This window comes from Anomalospiza imberbis, chromosome 23, assembly GCF_031753505.1.
Source record: "Anomalospiza imberbis isolate Cuckoo-Finch-1a 21T00152 chromosome 23, ASM3175350v1, whole genome shotgun sequence".
Classification (NCBI taxonomy): Eukaryota; Metazoa; Chordata; class Aves; order Passeriformes; family Viduidae; genus Anomalospiza; species Anomalospiza imberbis.
In genome coordinates, this window is record NC_089703.1 from 1,939,215 (window position 1) to 1,958,025 (window position 18,811).

At 52.6% G+C, this 18,811-nt stretch overlaps 1 protein-coding gene and 1 long non-coding RNA gene across 3 annotated transcripts in view; one reads left to right on the forward strand and one right to left on the reverse strand.

The window, feature by feature from the left end:
* The window catches only part of FBXO42 (F-box protein 42), a 47,313-nt gene that overhangs the window by 6,286 nt on the left and 22,216 nt on the right, over positions 1–18,811 (forward strand). The window contains exons 2-4 of one of the 2 annotated variants that reach the window (XM_068171595.1): positions 11,390–11,517; positions 11,608–11,659; positions 13,855–13,971. In XM_068171595.1, coding sequence (XP_068027696.1) covers positions 11,407–11,517; positions 11,608–11,659; positions 13,855–13,971 — 280 coding nt within the window. In that variant the 5' untranslated portion in view covers positions 11,390–11,406. Of the gene's footprint in view, positions 1–11,389; positions 11,660–13,854; positions 13,972–18,811 lie in introns of both variants that reach the window. The other variant, XM_068171594.1, reaches the window with a different exon arrangement.
* On the reverse strand, positions 5,921–6,733 carry LOC137461829 (uncharacterized). The gene is made up of 2 exons (XR_010993498.1): positions 6,279–6,733; positions 5,921–6,206 (listed from the first exon to the last, which is right to left on the reverse strand). It is a non-coding gene; the product is annotated as an uncharacterized lncRNA (long non-coding RNA).

Genomic DNA, 18,811 nt, shown 5'->3' on the forward strand with positions numbered 1-18,811 from the left:
GAAACTTGCACAATTTCCCTGAATTTTTGTTTGCTGGTGAACATAATATGGATTTGACTGTACTTTTTGGTTGTCTCTTTCTTTGTATTTGATATTTAAGCCTCCCTAAACACCCAGGCTTGAGGCATGGCACAAAGGATGGCAGGATAGCTCCTGCTTTCCTCATCCCCAATATCCAGTGCTTCTGCTTCTCCATGCTTTGCCTTTCCCATTAGCTAAGGAATAAAAAAATCCTGTACAAAACAAGAACAAATGCTCTTATTTATTCTGCTCAAATCAGTGGCAACTGCAGCAAATCCTCCTCCAGCCCATTGGGTGGGTCAGACTCATGAAGTCTGTTCCAAATGGAATCCCTGTTATATTTTCTGGTCCTGGCTCAGTTGTGGTTGGGGTTTGCCTGGTGGTTTGTGGGTACTGTTCCCAGCCCCTCACACCTCTCTGTGCCCAGATTCCCTGTGGATTGAGTCCCATTTCTCCCTCCTTTCAAGCCTGGACTCCAAGGGCATGCAGAGCAATCTTTCCAGTTCTGTAATAACAGGGTTGCACTGCCACCACCCAGGGCTGGTCTGCACTTCAGATCCGTCCCTTCCCATCTGCTTTACCCCCTCAAAGATTTCAGGCAGTCCTCTGTTGCTCATTGCCTGCTGTTTGCTGGGAACTGGTTGAGATTTACCCCCACTGAGGTGCTGGTTTGGGGGAGAAATGTGGAGGGGCAGCTCTGATTTCTGCTCTCTGTGTGAGCAGGGACAGGACCCAGGGAAGGGCTGGAGCTGGGCCAGGGGGTTGGGGCTGGAGATCAGGAAAGGTTCTTCCCCAGAGGGTGCTGGGCACTGCCCAGGCTCCCCAGGGAATGGTCCCGGCCCCGAGGCTGCCAGAGCTCCAGGAGCCTTTGGACAGGCTGGGATTGTTGGGGTGTCTGTGCAGGGCCAGGGGTCGGACTCTGATCCTTATGGGTCCCTTCCAGCTCAGGACATTCCCTGGTTCTGTGCAGTGTGTTTAGCAGGAGTGGAGCTCCAGGAGAGCAGCTCCCAGCTCCACTGACAGGGAATCCCAGGGATGCTGTCTGCCTGCAAAGCACCAAGCTCACGACGGCTCCCTGGGGTTCTGAGCAAGGAATTGGGATGCCACAAGGTCAGTCACATGGTGAAGCCAATATTTCCCTCTGTCCCGGCCTCTGGCACTGCCCTTTGCCCACACCAACATCACCATGGACCTTTGTGCTTGTAGATTCTTCTCTCCATCCCCATTGCACAGCACAGTGCGAGCTCCATAGTCTGAAATTTGCAGAGGCTGGTGGGTGTCTGCCCTCCCTAATTCACATTTTCTGCTAAAAAAGCCCAGCCATGAATTCCAGCACCTTTGGACTGCACACACTCCAGTACTTCCATGGGGGTCAAGGACACGCTGTTTGCTTTTCAGGAATATCACACTTCCCATCACCTTTTGAGGTTTTGATTAGGGCAGCAAAGAATCACGGAATGGTTTGGGTTGAGAAGGACCTTAAAGCCCACCCAATGCCACCCCTGCCATGGGCAGGGACACCTCCCACTATCCCAGGTGGCTCCAAGCCCCATCAAACCTGGCCCTGGACACTTCCAGGGATCCAGGGGCAGCCACAGCTTCTCTGGGCAACCTGTGCCAGGGCCTCCCCACCCTCCCAGGGAAGGATTTATCCCCATATCCCATCTGAACCTCCTGTCTCTCAGTGGGAAGCCATTCCCCCTTGTCCTGGCACCCCAGGCTCTGGTAAAAAGTGCCTTCCCGTGTTTCTTGTCAGGTCCTTTCTGTTTCCAGCTGTCTGCACATCCCTCTGAACTCTGGAGAGGTGGCAGCTCAGGACAGGGAGCTGCAAACCTCTGCTCCCTGAATCCTAGTGTTGCTGTTAACCCCAGCTTCTTGTGGCTTTTGTTCCTTTACCTGCAAAATGGGGTTAACTGTGGAATGTGGAAGGCTGGAATGTTTGAGGCATTTCAGGTTGTGGCTCTGTGGCCAGACCAGGTGTCTGTCTGTGATGGAAACTCCTTTGTTCCACCTGAGAGAGGGAAAATACCTTCCATACTGTTTTGCTGTGTTTAGCAAACAGATCTGCCTTTAAACCCCCTGCCTGTGATCCAGCCCTGCTCCTGGGCACTGCTGGGGATGGTTAATCCCTGCTTGGGAGCTTCCATCAAAGGCCTCACCGCGGGAATGGCAGGGCTGGGCGTGGAGGGGGAGCACAGACAGGTTTGGTGTGAGACACAGCCAGTGTGCATCCCAAAAGCACCGTTTGGGTGTGTCTGACACACTGCTGTGTCCCAGGAGTTCAGATCAGGAGGGGAGGGCAGTTTGGGGTGCTCATCCCTGGTGGTGGTGGATGTCCTGGTGTCCTGCTTGCTAACAAAAACATTGCATCAGCATTGCTGCCAAGTCAGCAGTGCGTCTGAAAGCCCCGGGCATCGATTCCAATCAAACCTTGGCCAGCCAGGCTGCAATAAAATGGGTTTTTTCCAGTATATCTTTCTCTTTTTATGGCTTGAAAGTCAGTAGCCTTGAGCTCATCTTTGCTTTGGGTGCAAGGTCTGGGGGCTGTACATGACTTACGTGTTTTTGTGGGGAGAGGAAAGGTGTAGTTGGGGAATCTGGGCTGAAGAATAGCTTTGTTTATTGCAAAAATAAAATTGTTACCCCCACCAAACTGCTCATTTGCCACTGCCCAGAGCTGGACATGAGCCAGGTATGCCCAGGTGGGCAAGAGGCGGATGGCCCCTGGCTGGTCCCAGAATGTGGCACCGGGGGACATGGTTTAGTGGGGACATGGCAGTGCTGTGGGAGCAGTGCACTCGGTGATCATGTAGGGTTTTCCCAGCCTTACCAATTCCATAATTCTGTGATGGATGGGAGTGCTGCCAAAGACCACATCATGATGGAGAACTAGAGCTTGGAGCATGAGCACCCACAGCAGGAAAATCCTGACTTTGACGTGGCTGTGCTGGACTTCATTTTCCTGAAACTCCATCCTTCGTTCCCACTGCGAAACATCCAGCCTGAGTTTGCAGCAGTGTTGGACACTGGAATCCTGCCTGATTGTCCCACCCGTGATTGCCTGGGTTCTGTGGACAGCACTGCAGTGAGGTGTGAATCCTGGTTGTTCCCAGCCTCTGGAAGTGCTGGTGGTTTCTGAAGGGAGCCCTGTGTCCAGCCCTCAATGGATTTCTGGAAACAAGGCTTAGAGCCTTTGCTTTCCTCTCACTGATTCCTGATCCTGCAGCCCAGCCCCCCTCTGCCTGATTCAACAGGGGCAGGAAGTTCTCGAGAATCCTGGTCTAGGATCCAGTGGGTTCAGGTGGGATATTGGGATAAATCCTTCCCTGGGAGGTGGGCAGGCCCTGGCACAGGGTGCCCAGAGCAGCTGCGGCTGCCCCTGGATCCCTGGCAGTGTCCAAGGCCAGCTGGACACTGGGGTTTGGAGCAGCCTGGGACAGTGGAAGGTGTCCCTACCGTGGAACGAGATGTGCTTTAAGGTCCCTGCCAACTCAAACCATCCCATGATTCCATGATCCTCAGTTCTCCCAAGTTCCATAAGACTGGAAAGGGACTAGGACCATCCTCAGCAAAGGCAAGAGAGCCCCAAATCCCGGAGGCAGAGGAGGAAGAGGCCTGACGCTGCCATGCCGAGCGGAGCAGAGTAGGAAATGCCATTTTCCTGCTCCCCAGCTGCCTGTGGGCTGCAGGAGGTGGATGAGCTCAGGGGTGTCCCAGCCAAGGAAGCTCTGGCACTCGCCTTTCCTGCAGGACACGTGGGGACCGTGGCTTCCCTGGGAATGGCACTGGGAGGTGCCCAGGGCTCTGCAGAGAATGGACTTTAACAAAGTAATCCCACAAGCCCCTAGCACAGCCTGTCAGAAAATTGGGAATGAAGGCATCCAGTATGTTTGGGTGTTCTGTTAACAAACCCTTTCCTAAGATATGTCCACGTTTTTCATTTGGTTATTCTGCTCGGGCAGTTGGAACTGGGCATTGGGCTGGATGGAAATCCAGAACTTGCAGGAGTTGTGTTTTCAGGCTGGTTTTTCAGCTGAGCAGAATTGGGCTGGATTTGGGTCAGTAGCCGTGTTTTCCTTGTGGTTCCATTATAAGTTCCCTCCATTTGTGCAGATGAACCAATTTTGGTGATTTTGGGAGGTTTCAGGTGTTGTAGGACTCAGGGAACGCTGTGACATTCTCACAGGCTGTCCTCCAGACAATTCTCCACAGCTTTCCAAGAGCTTGTCCAGGAGCTCCTGTGCTCTCCTGGTGACAGCAATTCCAGGATCTCCCAGTGTGGGTTTGCTCAGTGTTCCCAATCGGGAATTCTTGCCAATAAATCATCCTGAGCAGGTTTGGATAAATGTTTTTATCCTGTGAAATTCATCCTCCTACAGCGGATGTTGCACCAGGAGGAGCAGCTGCCCTTTTCCTTGGAAAAAATTCGATTTTCCAGACCCAAAGGCTTCTCTTTGCTTTTAGGGATTATTCTGGGTTTTGGGGCTCACAGGGAGTTCAGTTTGCAAATCGAGCAGGATTTGTTTGCTGGGAAAAGCTGAGGTGAGGCTAACTGGAATTCAGGGCTTGGCAGGGGCCGGCAGAGGGAGTGTGTGAGCCCGAAATCCTCCTCATTTCCTACAAAATTTAGGGGATTTCGGGAGCGCAGGAAAAGGGAGCAGCCGATTATTGCACCCGAGCAGCTCCTCCAGTGCTGCCAGGGCTTGGCAAGGCGGATTTTGGCAGGTTTGAAACAAATCCAACTCTTTTAAGGGTAATAATATTATCCGAAACCATGGAAATTCTCCAAATCCATGCATACATAACAAGTGGAGGGTTTGGTGGATGGTGGAGGTTTTGGCTTTTTTCATGGCTTTCTGCAGGGATATTTAAGGGCTTTCTTTTTTGGTGTGGAAAGGGAAATACAGAACTCACAGGAGTTGTCTCTTTAAGACTTGTTTTTCGTGTGAGCAAAACCAGGCTGGATTTTGGGTCAGTTGAAGTGTTTACCTCATGGTTTCATTATAAATTTCCTGCATATTACTTCATATTTTTTAAGATTTTTTTTTTTTGAGCTTTGGAACCATTTATGAGGTTTTGTAATAACAATAATAATAATAACGATAATAATGAGGATTTCCCTACATACACCTCAAGTGTGGTGTCATTAAACTCTGCTGCTTCCCCTTTTCCTGTGAGCTCTACACCAAAAAGTCCCTCAAACAGCAGCTCCCTGATTTGTATTCCACCAAAAAATCCAGGATAACCCCCCACATTTTCATTCTGGTTTTCAGTGCATTCATTTTGTGGGAAAACAGATTCAGCAGGATTTATTTGTAGGTTGTTGTGCTGTTTGTGCAATAAATCCTGCTGTGTAATGTCACACTGTTGCTTATTTTTTAACTGAAACCTCGGGAAAGAACAAGCAGGAATCTGGAATAGCAAAGGGTCAGCTCATCACTGGGCTGGGAGGAATTCCTGGGATCTTGGTACCTTTTTATAACAGAAATATCAACCAAAATTCAGCTGCAGTGGTGCTGTTCCAGGACAATGGGCAGCAGTAGAAATGATGTAATATGGAATTTTTTCCCAAAGCCCACTGTTCTAACAGGCAAAACCATCACAGGGAGGTTGCGTTGACAGAGAAATGGTGGAATTTTCAACCTTCCAGATGGAATTTAGGAATCCTTTCTTTTCCTGGATGACTTGTATGAAAGAAAAACAATTTTGTGTTGGGGAAAAAAAAGGGGAAAGCAGTTCTTTGAAGAGCCCTTGGAATTGCCTGTTTTGCAGGGATAAGGAGCATCCGTGGTGCCGGTATTCCCGAGGTCTTGCTCTGCACAGACAGGATATTGCTCATATAACTTCCCAGAGGCTCTATTTTCTTTTTTTGAACTAAAATCTGTTTTTTTTCCCCCCATTGTTGAGCTTGCCCAGCAGTTGATATCCAAAAGGATCAGTTGCAGCTGCTGCAGGTTGGGGAGGACTGGGAATGTTGTTTTATTTTATGGTATTTATCCCAGTCCTGAGTCCCATGGTTCCCACGGACCTTTCATTCCCTGTGCTGCTGCTTTTATAAAATAGCATGCTTCTCCTCGGAAATCGTGCTGAATTTTCCTCTTTTCACCCCAGAAGGGGTCTCAGGGCTTGTTTTAGGGCAAAACCAGGAGGAGAGATAGCTGCAGGTGGAGTCCTTGATGGCACAGCTGGAGAGACAAACATGAAAACACTGAAAATCCTTCCCATAGAGATAAGATTTTTTTAAAGGAAAAATGGACCATTTCTGTCTGATGGAAGAGGGTTTTGATTTGAACTGGGGCAGAGAATCAGCCAGAGGTGTGGCTGTCCCCAGAGTGCCCCCCTGGAGACGCTGGCAGGCAGAAGAAGCCATGCCAAAGTATGAGGAAGAGTCTGGAGCAGGCTGGAGACAGTTGCTGCCTTCCACCCCTGCATTACCACCAGGGCTCCTGGTTGCCAGGTGCAATGAAATCCCTCTCTGGTGGCAGCCCAAGCCCTGGGCCAGCCTGGGTCCTCTCACACACTTGGAATGTTTTGTTCCTGACGGGAGCAGCACCACGGCTCCTCCGCTGGTGTTTGGAGAGAGCATTCCTTGTGGCCTGTGGAAAGGAGCATTCCCTGTGTGTGCAGTGCTCTGACTCAGAACCGATGCTCAGCCTCTCATTGCCGTTCAACAGCTTGCCCTTGGAGGCTTTTTTCCATAAAATCCATAAAAAGCCGGGGGTGGGGGGGGGGGGGGAAGGCAGGTTAAAAACCCTGCAGGTTCAAGCACTTCCTTAAGCAGCTGGAAGTTGTGGAGAAGAGGAGGCAGCTCAGGAGGGAACCACCAGTGCCACCCACACCTGAGCTTTGGGCTCCGGGACCAGGAGAGGGGTCTGCAGGTAGGAAAAGCTCCTTGCACCAAGAAGGGATTTGCAGGAGCAGATTTTGAGCAGTGCGTCAACCCGGTGGGGTTATTTTTGCCTGCATTTAATATTCCTCATCTGTTAGTTCCAGATAATTACTTTAGGAATAAATAGCAGGTTCTTAACGAATTTCAGGAGGGGACAGAGGGAAAATTGAAGTGCTCTGAAAGGAGGAAAAGGATTATGAAATGTTTTGCCAGCTGGCAGAGACACAGCTTTTAGGAAAGGGCAGGCAGATTCCATCGGCGCCGGCAGAGCTCCGCTCCCGCTGCTTCCAGCGCTTCCTGTCGGGCTGCTGGAGCTGCCATTCCTCCTTGCTGCAGCTCCAGGCTGATTCCTGAAGGCCCCAAAACTTTCCTAGTGCTGGGATATACAGGCATTTCTCTGGGACCAACAGGGCTCTGGGGTGCAGAATATCATGGAATGTTTGGGGGATATGTTGGTGTTTTCAGGGCTCAGTCCGATCCCGGAGTTAATTGGATTGCAGCTACTTTGAGATGAGACAAAACTGCTTAAATCTCTTGGTTGCAGCTTTTTGAGTGCTCAGAGATTCATTTTAGCCCAGGTGCAAAGTGGAGTCCAGCATGGTGCAAGCAGAGAGCACCTGGAGAGGCAGGATGAGAGAGAAAGCACCTCTTGCATCACCCCAAAATGCAGGAACAGTCAGTTCTGCTCCTGGAATAACCAGTAAAACCCCAGGTGTGGGATTTTACCACTTTTTGCCAGCTGCCTGGGTTTTTTTCCTTTTTCTGTATTGGAGCAGGGTTTTGGGACAGGGCTTTGCTTTGCATTCCAGGGGTGGTTATTCCCAGCCCTGCCAAACAGAATCCACATCTGTGGCAGGTCAAGCTTGGAGGGTTATTTTGACAGGGAGCTGCCTTTTGGGAGCTGAGTTTATTGCTGGCCTTGTTTTCCTTCTGAAAAAGAACACGGTGTCGGTGTGAAAACTCTGATGATGGTTATTCCTTATGCTCAAAACGTTTAGGAAACAAGCATTTACCAAAGGATATGCTTTGGAATATTTATAATGTTATCAAGTGGCTTGGGAAGAGCAGACAAAACTCAGTGGAGCTTCTCCATCCTCAGATATGCTATTTGAGGCTCCTCCCGCTGTTTTAAAATTGGCCTTAAAGATGGTTTTTGTTGTTTTGTGCCTGGGATCAGCCTGACGTGTTGGGTTATTCCCGAGCCTGCTCCAGAGGATCCAAATTGGGATTTACTAGCTGGAAAACACCTCTTTCTAGTGGGTGTGCATTCCTGCACTTCCCATGACTCTCTCCAGCAGGATTTGGACATTATTTAGAGCACAAAAAAAGGACAAATAAAAGTAGTTGGGATCACACAAGGTCCTGACAACTCCCCAGCCCATCACCATCTGCAGGGTCCTGCTGTCCCCAGGCCAGAGGCAAAAATCCTCCTGCTCAGGCTTCGGGCAGGGCTTCAGGGTGGGGATGGAAACCACTGGCTCCTGGGGAGCTGCTCCGTGATCCCAGGCTGGGAGGAAGGAAAGGACAGACCCTTCTGCACTTCTGTACCCTGAGCAGCAGCACGGCCCCATCCCAGACCGGAGCACGGCCCCATCCCAGACCGGAGCACGGCCCCATCCCAGACCGGAGCACGGCCCCATCCCAGACTGGAGCACGGCCCCATCCCAGACTGGAGCACGGCCCCATCCCAAACTGGAGCACGGCCCCATCCCAAATTGGAGCACGGCCCCATCCCAGACTGGAGCACGGCCCCATCCCAGACCGGAGCACGGCCCCATCCCGGACCGGAGCACGGCCCCATCCCAAACTGGAGCACGGCCCCATCCCAGACTGGAGCACGGCCCCATCCCAGACCGGAGCACGGCCCCATCCCAGACCGGAGCACGGCCCCATCCCAGACTGGAGCACGGCCCCATCCCAGACTGGAGCACGGCCCCATCCCAGACTGGAGCAAGGCCCCATCCCAAACTGGTGCACAGCCCCATCCCAGACTGGAGCACGGCCCCATCCCAGACTGGAGCAAGGCCCCAAACCAGACTGGAGCATGGCCCCATCCCAAACTGGAGCACGGCCCCATCCCAGACTGGAGCACAGCCCCATCCCAAACTGGAGCACGGCCCCATCCCAAACTGGAGCACAGCCCCATCCCAGACTGGAGCACGGCCCCATCCCAGACTGGAGCAAGGCCCCATCCCAGACTGGAGCACGGCCCCATCCCAAATTGGAGCACGGCCCCATCCCAAGCAGGAGCACGGCCCCATCCCAGACTGGAGCACGGCCCCATCCCAGACCAGAGCACGGCCCCATCCCAGACCGGAGCACGGCCCCATCCCAAACTGGAGCACGGCCCCATCCCAGACTGGAGCAAGGCCCCATCCCAAACTGGAGCACGGCCCCATCCCAGACTGGAGCACGGCCCCATCCCAGACTGGAGCACGGCCCCATCCCAAACTGGAGCACGGCCCCATCCCAGACTGGAGCAAGGCCCCATCCCAAGCAGGAGCACGGCCCCATCCCAGACTGGAGCACGGCCCCATCCCAGACTGGAGCACGGCCCCATCCCAAGCAGGAGCACCAGCAGCGCTGGCTCCATGCTGTGTCAGGATGGAAACCAGCACAGGCACTCCCCAGCCATGGATGCCTTTGCTTGGAAAAGGCCCAACCCTCCATTCTTTCATTTTTTTTTAGCTCAACTCCACTTTTCCCTTTTCCCCACTCCCTCAGTCCCTGGGAGTTTGTGCCTGCTGGGCTGCGTGAGGCGGGTTCGTGGCAGCAGCAGCAGTGCCTGTGTCACAGTGTTTGGGTTCCAGCCTCCCCTGCCCCAACAGTGACTCCAGCAGGGATTTCTGACATGGGAAATGTGCTGGGTTCTGCTGTGGTTCCTCCCGTGGTTCCTCCCACAGATTGACAGCCCTGTGGATTTTCCAAAGCTGCTTCATCAGGGAACCTGACAGCAGTGGGGACTGGTGCTGTCGCCTGTCATTTTTCTGGGCATGAATTGGTTGCCATGGAAAGCTTTCCCACTCCATGTCTCCACCACCTGCCATTCCCACAGCGTGAGAAAAACCTGGATTAGTAACAGCAGCTCAGGTTATTCCTGCAAAATGAGCCTCGTTTATAAATCAGGTCAATGACCCAAGTTGATGGTTTAACATGGGGTTTGTTACCAGGGTATTTCTGTATCAGGATATTTCTTTATCAGGATGTTTCTGAATCAGGATATTTATCCTGCTAAGTAACCCACGTTAAACAATGACATCAATAACTTCAAATCCTTCCAGCTGTATTTTCTGGATTAGGGTTTGGAAAAAATAATTATAATATTCTTATATTGGAGGACGTTAGGGAAAAGCTGTCTTGTCTTCTCTTGAGGAGCTAGTTTGCTTCCTGGCTTGCTGCAGGTTGGATTTATCCTATGGACTGTGTGGATCTGCCTCCAATAATTCTGGTCAGTTCAGTGCTGGAGGTGGCTGGGCGGCCTCTGCCTTGTGGACTTGAGAGGAACTCTGGCTGAGTGATGCAAGAACAGGGAGCTCGCCCTGGTTTGGGTGCTTTCCTCGTGCTAGGAAAGGATAAAAAGGGAATTTCTGGAAAAGAAAGCCCCGTGTCATCCCCGGGAGCTGTTACTGTGGTTTGGGCTATGGATCCAGGAGCACTCAGGGAGCAGCTGCTCCCTTGGTCTCTACGCAGCCACCTTGGGAGGGAAAAGTGCTGCTGCTCTGCTCAAGACAGGCTGGCTGCTTCCTGGAAATGGAGCCCAGGGGTTTGCCTTGCCACAGCAGGCATGGATTTAACCTCACACGGTGCCAGGTGCCCAAAATGGACACAGCCACTTGTTAAGGGGGATTTATGTCATGATACTTTTCTGTCATCGAGGTGTCACCTTACACTTGGGATGTTGGGAATAGCTGGAGATACAACCTCTGCTATCCCAGCCTTCCATCAACAGTAAATCCCGGGGGGATTTGCTTTCTTCACCTACTGCCAGCCAGGGCTGTGTGCAGGTATTTCACAAATAAAAGGAAAAGGGTGGTGAAAACGAGGCAGGGCATTTTTCCCCCACAAGGAGTTGTTTGGGCTAAAACAGCCTCACTGGCAGAACAGGTTCCACGGGACGGAGGGACTGTAAATGTCACTGTGATCCTGTCTCACCTCTGGTGAGATTCCACAGGGATCCTTTCCCCATCCCAGCTGGGTCCCACGGTGCAGGGCAGAGCAGGGCGATGTCTCCTTGTGCCCAGTGAGGGAGCAGCAGCTCCAGGGGTTTGGCTTTGGCTCTCTGCTTCCCACTGGAGGCAGCAGCAGGGTGGGGAGAGATGGAGTGACCTGGGAAAGCCGTTCCTAAACCCTCAGCTGCTGCAAAACTGCAAAACCACATCCTGCACTTGGTGATTGCTATGCCAGAGCCCTCTGGTGTGGCACACACCTCTCGGTGCGTTCCTGATGCTCCCTGTGACCTCCCCATTGTCCCTTTCCCAGCTGTGACGTGGGATGCCATGGCCAGCTCCTCGGACAGTGACGATGACGGGTTCATGGCCGTGGATCCAGAGGACGCCGCGGTGGAAGGGACGATGGAGCAGGAGGATGAGCCCCACGCTGAGCTGGAGGTGGAGGAGCCCAGGCCCAGCTCCAGATCGATGCTGGAGCTGCCAGAAGAGGTTTTGGAATACATCCTGTCCTTCCTCTCTCCCTACCAGGAGCACAAAACCGCTGCCCTTGTCTGCAAACAGTGGTATCGACTGATCAAAGGTACAAATGATGGCAGCAATTTCTTTAATTGTGGGGCCTAGAACCCAGATCTCTTTTATCTTTGCCTCTTGTTTTCCCCTCAAACTCTGAAATTTGGCTTCTGTGAAATCCTAGAGAAATCCTAACAGCCATGGGGTCCCTGGCTTTGCTCAAAGAGGACCTGTAGCTGTGCAGAACTGAACCCCTCAGTCTCTCTCAGGGTAGAAAACCCAGAGAGGCCATGAATTCCCATCCTGGAAGTGTCCAAGGCCAGATTGGACAGGGCTTGCAGTGATCTGGGATAGTGGAAGGTCCCACCTTTGGCAGAGGTTGGAGCTTTGAGGTCCCTTCCAGCCCAAACTAAAACAAAGCCCTTTGCTGCCTTTGGGTGCTCCCAGTGCTGCACTGGTGACCTTGGATTGCAGCCTCCTCCCCAGAGCCCCTGCCAGTGTCCCATGGCTGATGTGGCTTTAATTGCGCTTCGTTTGTGTCTTGCTCAGTAATTAACATTCCCAAAGCTGCTGCTTTCAACAGCCCTGGCTCTGGTTCTTACAGCTCTGCTGGAGATAAGTGCAGTATAAAATCTGCATGAGTAGAGATGTGCATATTCCAGCTTCTTGGAAGAGTAGCCCAGAGACACAGATCCTTCCTTGGCCTCCGCACATTCATTCCAGAGCCTCGTGGGGATATTTTAATGCTGGAGAAATATGATACAGCAAATAAGGAGGGAAAATTTGGACAGGGATACAAACAGAACCTCCTGCTTCATTTTATTTTAATACACTCGGTGATTTCTGGTACGATTCTGTTGGGTGCATGCTTTAATCATGAGCTTCATTTAAAAACAAGGAGTTTCAGAGGAGAGCAGTTCAGTCCTAGGAAATGGGACAGGTTGCTGCACAATGGGAATGTGTTCCTTCTGGAAAACAGGAGGGGGTGTCAGGTGAGGAATGCCCTTGGCAGATTGTGGGGTGATGGCTCATTTATGGACTTCTCCTCATCTGAAGGATTCCAGGCATTTCTCACTTTGCCCAGAGCTGAACAGGCTGGGGGTTAAAAAAAAACACAGCTACCCCAGCAGGGACCATGGCCCAAAATAACTCTTTTTGTGCATCCTTTTGGGACAACAGCCCTGGGGAAGGGCCTTTTCCAAGTGCTGCAGCCCCAAGTGGCTGCTTGGCTGTTTCCTGGAGTGGCCTGCAAGGGATGCAGCTGGGACGGACAAACACCTGGGATTCACCCCAGAGGGATGTGGGAAACATCCCTGGAGCCCAGGGATGAGCAGCCAGGGGCACAGCGTGGCTTTGGGCTGTGTCACCTCTCAGGGGACAAGTGGTGCTGGGCAGCTGGGCCCTTCTGGGGCAATTCCAGCCAAAAAAAGGCCTGGAGCCACCACCTGCGAGCTGTGCCCAGAGAGGTCACTCGAGGTAAACAATTGATTCGTGTTCTCCTGGTTAATTTTTCCTGTTTGCCAGGATACATCTGCCGTGCGCTGCTGGAGCTCACATTCCCTTTCCCGTGTGACTCTCAGGGATCAGCTCCTCGAGGACTCCAGACTTTTATTTTTTTATTTAAAAAAAACCTTCCTGCTTTATATCCCGTAGTGGGATTTCTTGCTGGGGGTGTTCCTGGCACAGGGCTTGGGGAAGAACTCTTGGCAGGTTGTGGCATCCTCAGTGCAGGTGCCACCAAGTGTCTGCTGAGCTGCTGCTGCTGCCAGAAACCTTCTCCAGACCCTTTTGTCTCCTCTGGCCTCTCCCAGCACCCTCACACAGTGGCAACCTTGGAGCATCCCTGCTGATTTTTATCACTGATATCTCCTTTCCGTCTTTGTTCAGATCCCTGGCCAGTAGCTGCATTCACACTCTTAAAAATTGATTATTGCACTGAGCTTCCTCGAGGGAAGGGAAGCTGCCCCTTGGGGTGTGATGAGGGAACAAGGGTGCAGCACAGAGGGCTGAATACAAGCTCTCCAAAGCATCCCAGTGCTTCCTTCCTTTCCCAAAGGCTCTGCTTCCCCGAGCCGGAGCTGCCGGGATGTCATGACCCAGCCGGTGCACGCTGCTGACTTCTTCATTTGCAGAGTTCCCTTGTCTTTATTCCTTTAATCCCCTGCATTCCCAGCGTGTTTCTAACCCAAACACGGGGGTTTGCAGCTGTCCCCGTGCAGGCACAGTTTGTTCCCAGCCTTGCTGACAGTGTTGTTCTCTCCCCAGGTGTGGCCCATCAGTGCTACCACGGCTTTATCAAGGCAGTGCAGGAAGGGAACATCCAGTGGGAGAGCCGCACTTACCCCTACCCCGGCACCCCCATCACCCAGCGCTTCTCACACAGTGAGTATCCTGGGAATCTCCTCCCTCAGGGGCTGGCAGTGCCATCCCTGGAATCCTGCTGGAAGCTACCTTCCTTGGGGGCTGGCAGTGCCACACGTGCCCATCGCCACCGGTGTTCAAGCCACAGCTGTGCCAACACTTGGCACAAGAGCAGGGATTTGGGAGCTGCTGGTCATGGTGGACTCGTTGGTCCTAGGAAATGTTGATGGAGTGGAAATGGGTTGGGATTGTGGCTTTCTGGTTGTGCAAGGATCTTTCTGCAGCTCTCCAGGCTGGAAAACTCTCCCAGATCATGGAGTCAGCCCTTGACCAAAATGTGTCCCCATGTGCCACATCCAGGGATGGTGTCTCCAGCACTGCCCTGGGCAATCTGTGCCAGTGCCTAACCCCCATTCCATGAAGGGTTTTTCACAATATCCAGCCTAAATCTCCCCTGGCACAGCCTGGGGCTGTCGCCCTTGTCCTGTCCCTGTTCCCTGGGAGCAGAGCCCGAACACCCCGGCTGTCCCTTCCTGTCAGGAGTTGTGCAGAGCCACAATGCCCCCCTGAGCCTCCTTTTCTCCAGGCTGAGCCCCTTTCCCAGCCCCCTCAGCCTCTCTTGGGGCTCCAGCCCCTACCCAGTCCATTCCGATCTCTGGACATGCTCCAGCCCCTCAGTGTCCTTCATGTCCTGAGGCACCCAGAGTTATCCCCAGGATCTGGCCCTGAGCTTTGTGTCCTCCCCAACACCCCCTCCCTCAGCTGGACTGGAGTCATTCCCATCAAAGCCAGTGGGTTTTGGGAAGTGCAGCACTCAGGGATGTGCACCAGCTGCTCGCACAGTTCCTCTACATCTGTAAGGAAAACTGGGAATTCTGCAGTGTGCTGGGCTCAAATCGAGCAGAGCTGCAGGTGGATTTGCTGACAGAAGGGAGCGATTCAGTCAACAGCACCACTCAATGTTTGGGTGAATTCTTCCCCTGCTTCCAAGAGTCTGGAAAAGAACAGAGGAGAAAAGATACCTAAACACAGTGCCTTTGAGGGAAAGGTATTGAAATAAACCCTGTTCTTTGGAGCACAGTAGCATTGAGCTGCCTCGGCTCCAACAAAAAAAAAAAAAACAAGACAAAAATTCCTTCCTGTGACTTGAGCACGGGGTCTGAGCCCTCTGGGGGACAGCTCTTCCAGGAAGCAAATTGCATTTTTCTGAGGGAAGGTAAACACTGTGCAAACCCTGCCATTCCAAGAGCAGCAGGCATCACATTTTCATCTTCCCAAGCAATAATTTATGAGGCAGCCGCCTCGCTGCCTCCTGCCAAGACAAGCCCGGGAGACGCTGCTGCGGGGAGCTCTGGTGAAGTCATTGTGCTCTGCCGAGATACCCTCGCCTTCCTGAAGGATGAAAAGGCTCCGCAGTTCACAGCTCATTTTTAGCAACCTTAATGAAGTGCTTATTAACGACTTCACATTTGCATGTATTTCCCTTCAATTTTAGCAGCGTTTTTTGCGACTACTGGGTGCTCAAGCCAGCTAGAAATTGCCTGGAAAAGGCTCAGAGTTGCCCCAAAGAGCACTGCGTGCTCTTCCCTTTATCCTGCTGCCTACCACGGGCTTCCTGGCTGCAAAGTGAGTTGTCTCCCTAAATCCACAGCCCTCGGAGCGTGTAATCCGTATTAGCCTCGCTCAGTGACATGGCCCCGGCTCTGCCCGGCCCCGGTGGCCACGGCAGCATTATTAATGCACTTTGTGGGCACAAAGCTAATCTGGATTAACTTGTTTGCTGACTTAAACGGATTGGTTTGTGAGCAGCTGCCCAAATCTGCAGCCTCTGCTTTCCCTGCAGCAGCATTCCGTGCCTGCGGGCGAGATTCCAGCGTTAAAGCCGAGCTACAAATCGTCAGTTCCGGAAAGTCAAACTCTGAACCTCTGAACCGTCACCTAAAGTCCCAAGGGATGACGGTGAGCTGAGGTGGAGGGAACAGGAGTTTGGGCAGTGGGGAGGGAGCAGGCAGGACTCACAAAGCCCTTCTTGAGGGATGAGTGATTTGCTGGTTTTTGTGGGAAGACGTCACCGCCCAGGCACGAGTCAGTGCTGCTATCAAAGCTCTGTCTGGGGCTCGCTCTCGCTTCCAGGAATTATTAGAACTATCCCAGAAGTTCTCACAGGGAGCACAAACGGCCAAGGAGGGGAATTCTAAGCAGCTGGAAGTCAACCTGTCTGCTCTCAGTCCTGAAGGGAGGAGTGGCAGGAGCGCTTGATAAGGAATAGTGAATGGAAGGCGCTGCCGTGGGGAGGGAGTGCCTGGCAGGGATCACACCGCTGATTTCCAAAGGCTGCAAAACTGCAGGACGTGAAACATCAGTAATGCTGGGTGATTAGGGGCAGAAATCCCCCGTGTTTGGGGTTTTTTGGATGATGTTTGCAGGAGTCACTGAGCTGTTTTATGTATGAACCTGCGAGGTCACAGCAGGGCGATGAGTCACAGGGTGAAATCACTGCCCGCAGTCGGAAAAAGATGTCAGGAGGCTCAGGAATGCAGAAACGGAAAAGCAGCAAAGGAATGCCGACCCTTGTGCCAGGGATATTGATCCTTTGCTGGAGGAGTGTCTAATTTTAAGCACTGATTTATTGTTTTTGTTTCCAAGGAGCCTGGGGTTGGTGGCACCACCGGGATGAGTAATTACAGCAATTTGTGGGTTTGATGAACCGTTGGGAGTGGTGAGAGCTGGAATGTTTGTTTTACAGGATGGGCTGCTCCTGGAGCAGAGCTGCAGCTCCTCCCAGCACCCAGCCTTGCTCAATATCCCCGGATTTTTGGCTGCACCCAGGCCCTGCACTGCAAGGAGCAGGACAATGGCATTTTAGGGAGTGAGGAGATAGAGGTGGAGATGGAGATAGAAAGAGATGGGAAAGCTGGGGCCATTCACCTGGAGAGGAGAAGGCTCCAGGGAGAGCTCAGAGCCCTTCCAGGGCCTGAAGGGGCTCCAGGAGAGCTGGAGAGGGACTGGGGACAAGGGATGGAGGGACAGGACACAGGGAATGGCTTCCCACTGCCAGAGGGCAGGGATGGATGGGATCTTGGGCAGGAATTGTTCCCTGTGAAGGTGGGCAGGCCCTGGCACAGGGTGCCCAGAGCAGCTGTGGCTGCCCCTGGATCCCTGGCAGTGTCCAAGGCCAATACCAAAGGCTGTCACCCTCCAATCCATGTGGGAATGGGATTTACAGCCCAGCTGGCTCCTTCCCATCTCTCCAGTGGGAAATACAGCCCTTGAACTTGGATGGGTGAATTTATTTTGTGTTCTCTGAGTTTCAGAAGTCCATGCTCTTGATTATGGTGAAGGGAATGTGCTTTCCATTTGGTTTTCCTTCCCCAGTCAGCTCTGCTCTGGCTATCGGCTGCTCCGGGTTAAAATCTCCAGTGGTTCATTGCTCAGGACAGGGGAGTCAAGAGTGTGCTCAGAACCAGAACCTCTGCTCTCCCTGAGCATGAGTGTCTTCAAACACCAGAATTCCTGGTTCCTTTCCAAAGACAAGCCACTTCTGCAGTGCTGAAACTCTGGGGGTCACTGAATTTTGCTGAGACATAAAAAAACCCAACTAAATCCATTCAGTGTTTTCCACCCTAAGAAACCCTAAAACCATAAGGGACGTGCACAATTTCCCTCTGATTTGTTCTACACCTGGTATAAACTATATATAAACATATCATGAATTCCTAGAACATCCTGAGCTGATCCACAAGGATCATCCAAGTCCAGCTCCTGACCCTGCACAGAGCTGCCCCCACAATCCCACTGTGGAATTCCCACAAGCTGGAATAAACTGCACTTTTCATTGTGCTTGCTTTTTCCTGGGTTTTCCTATTTATTTTTTTCCCTCAAGTTGCTCTGCCTTCCTTATCTTCAGCAGCTTAAAATTACTCTTAAAAGAAGTAGGAGAGCACAATCTCAGTGATTTTGATGTGGGGGGTTATTCCACATGGAATTTTACGGGAAACCCGGAATTCTGCCCAGCCTCCAAGGCAGACAAGCTGAGCAAGCCCTCCCTGCTCCATCTCTCAGTTCCCTCTTGCCAGAGGTACCTGGGTGCTGCAGACACTCCCTGCCAAAGGCAGACACTTGCATGGGTCTTGTTTTGCTGCAGAGCTTATTTGGGGCCAAAAGATCTTGGGTATCTTTGAGGGGTTGTCAAACATGGTGTTCCCTCCCTGTTCCCCATCTGGCTGCCTCATCCTTCCCCACAGGGAGCAGAGGGAATGCCCCTGGATGATCCTGAGTTTTAGTGGGGCTCTTTAAATGAGACAGGGGGAAATCCTGAAGAGAGAGCAAAGCCCAGGGCTGGGTGCACAGTGGGGTCTGTGAGCTGTGTGATCCGGCTCAGGGAGGTCAGGGAGCTCAGTGCCTTAATCACAGCTAAGCTCATTAATTACAGGCCTCTAAGGCAGTTTTCTCTGCACTTTGAGGAGCAGCTCTGCCTGAGGGATAATCCTCTTGGGAAGGTTCTTGCTGAGCTTCACCCTGCTCAGGGGTGCCCTGTGGTTCTGGGGAGCTGGGGCAGCCTGGCTGCTGTTCTCCAGGGAGGAAAGGGCCTAACCTGCGGGTGGGACACAGGGCAGTGACAGGGCTGTGGGGACAGCAGTGACAGGGCTGTGGGGCACAGGGCAGTGACAGGGCTGTGGGGACAGCAGTGACAGGGCTGTGGGGACAGCAGTGACAGGGCTGTAGGGACAGCAGTGACAGGGCTGTGGGGACAGCAGTGACAGGGCTGTGGGGACAGCAGTGACAGGGCTGTGGGGCACAGGGCAGTGACAGGGCTGTGGGGACAGCAGTGACAGGGCTGTGGGGACAGCAGTGACAGGGC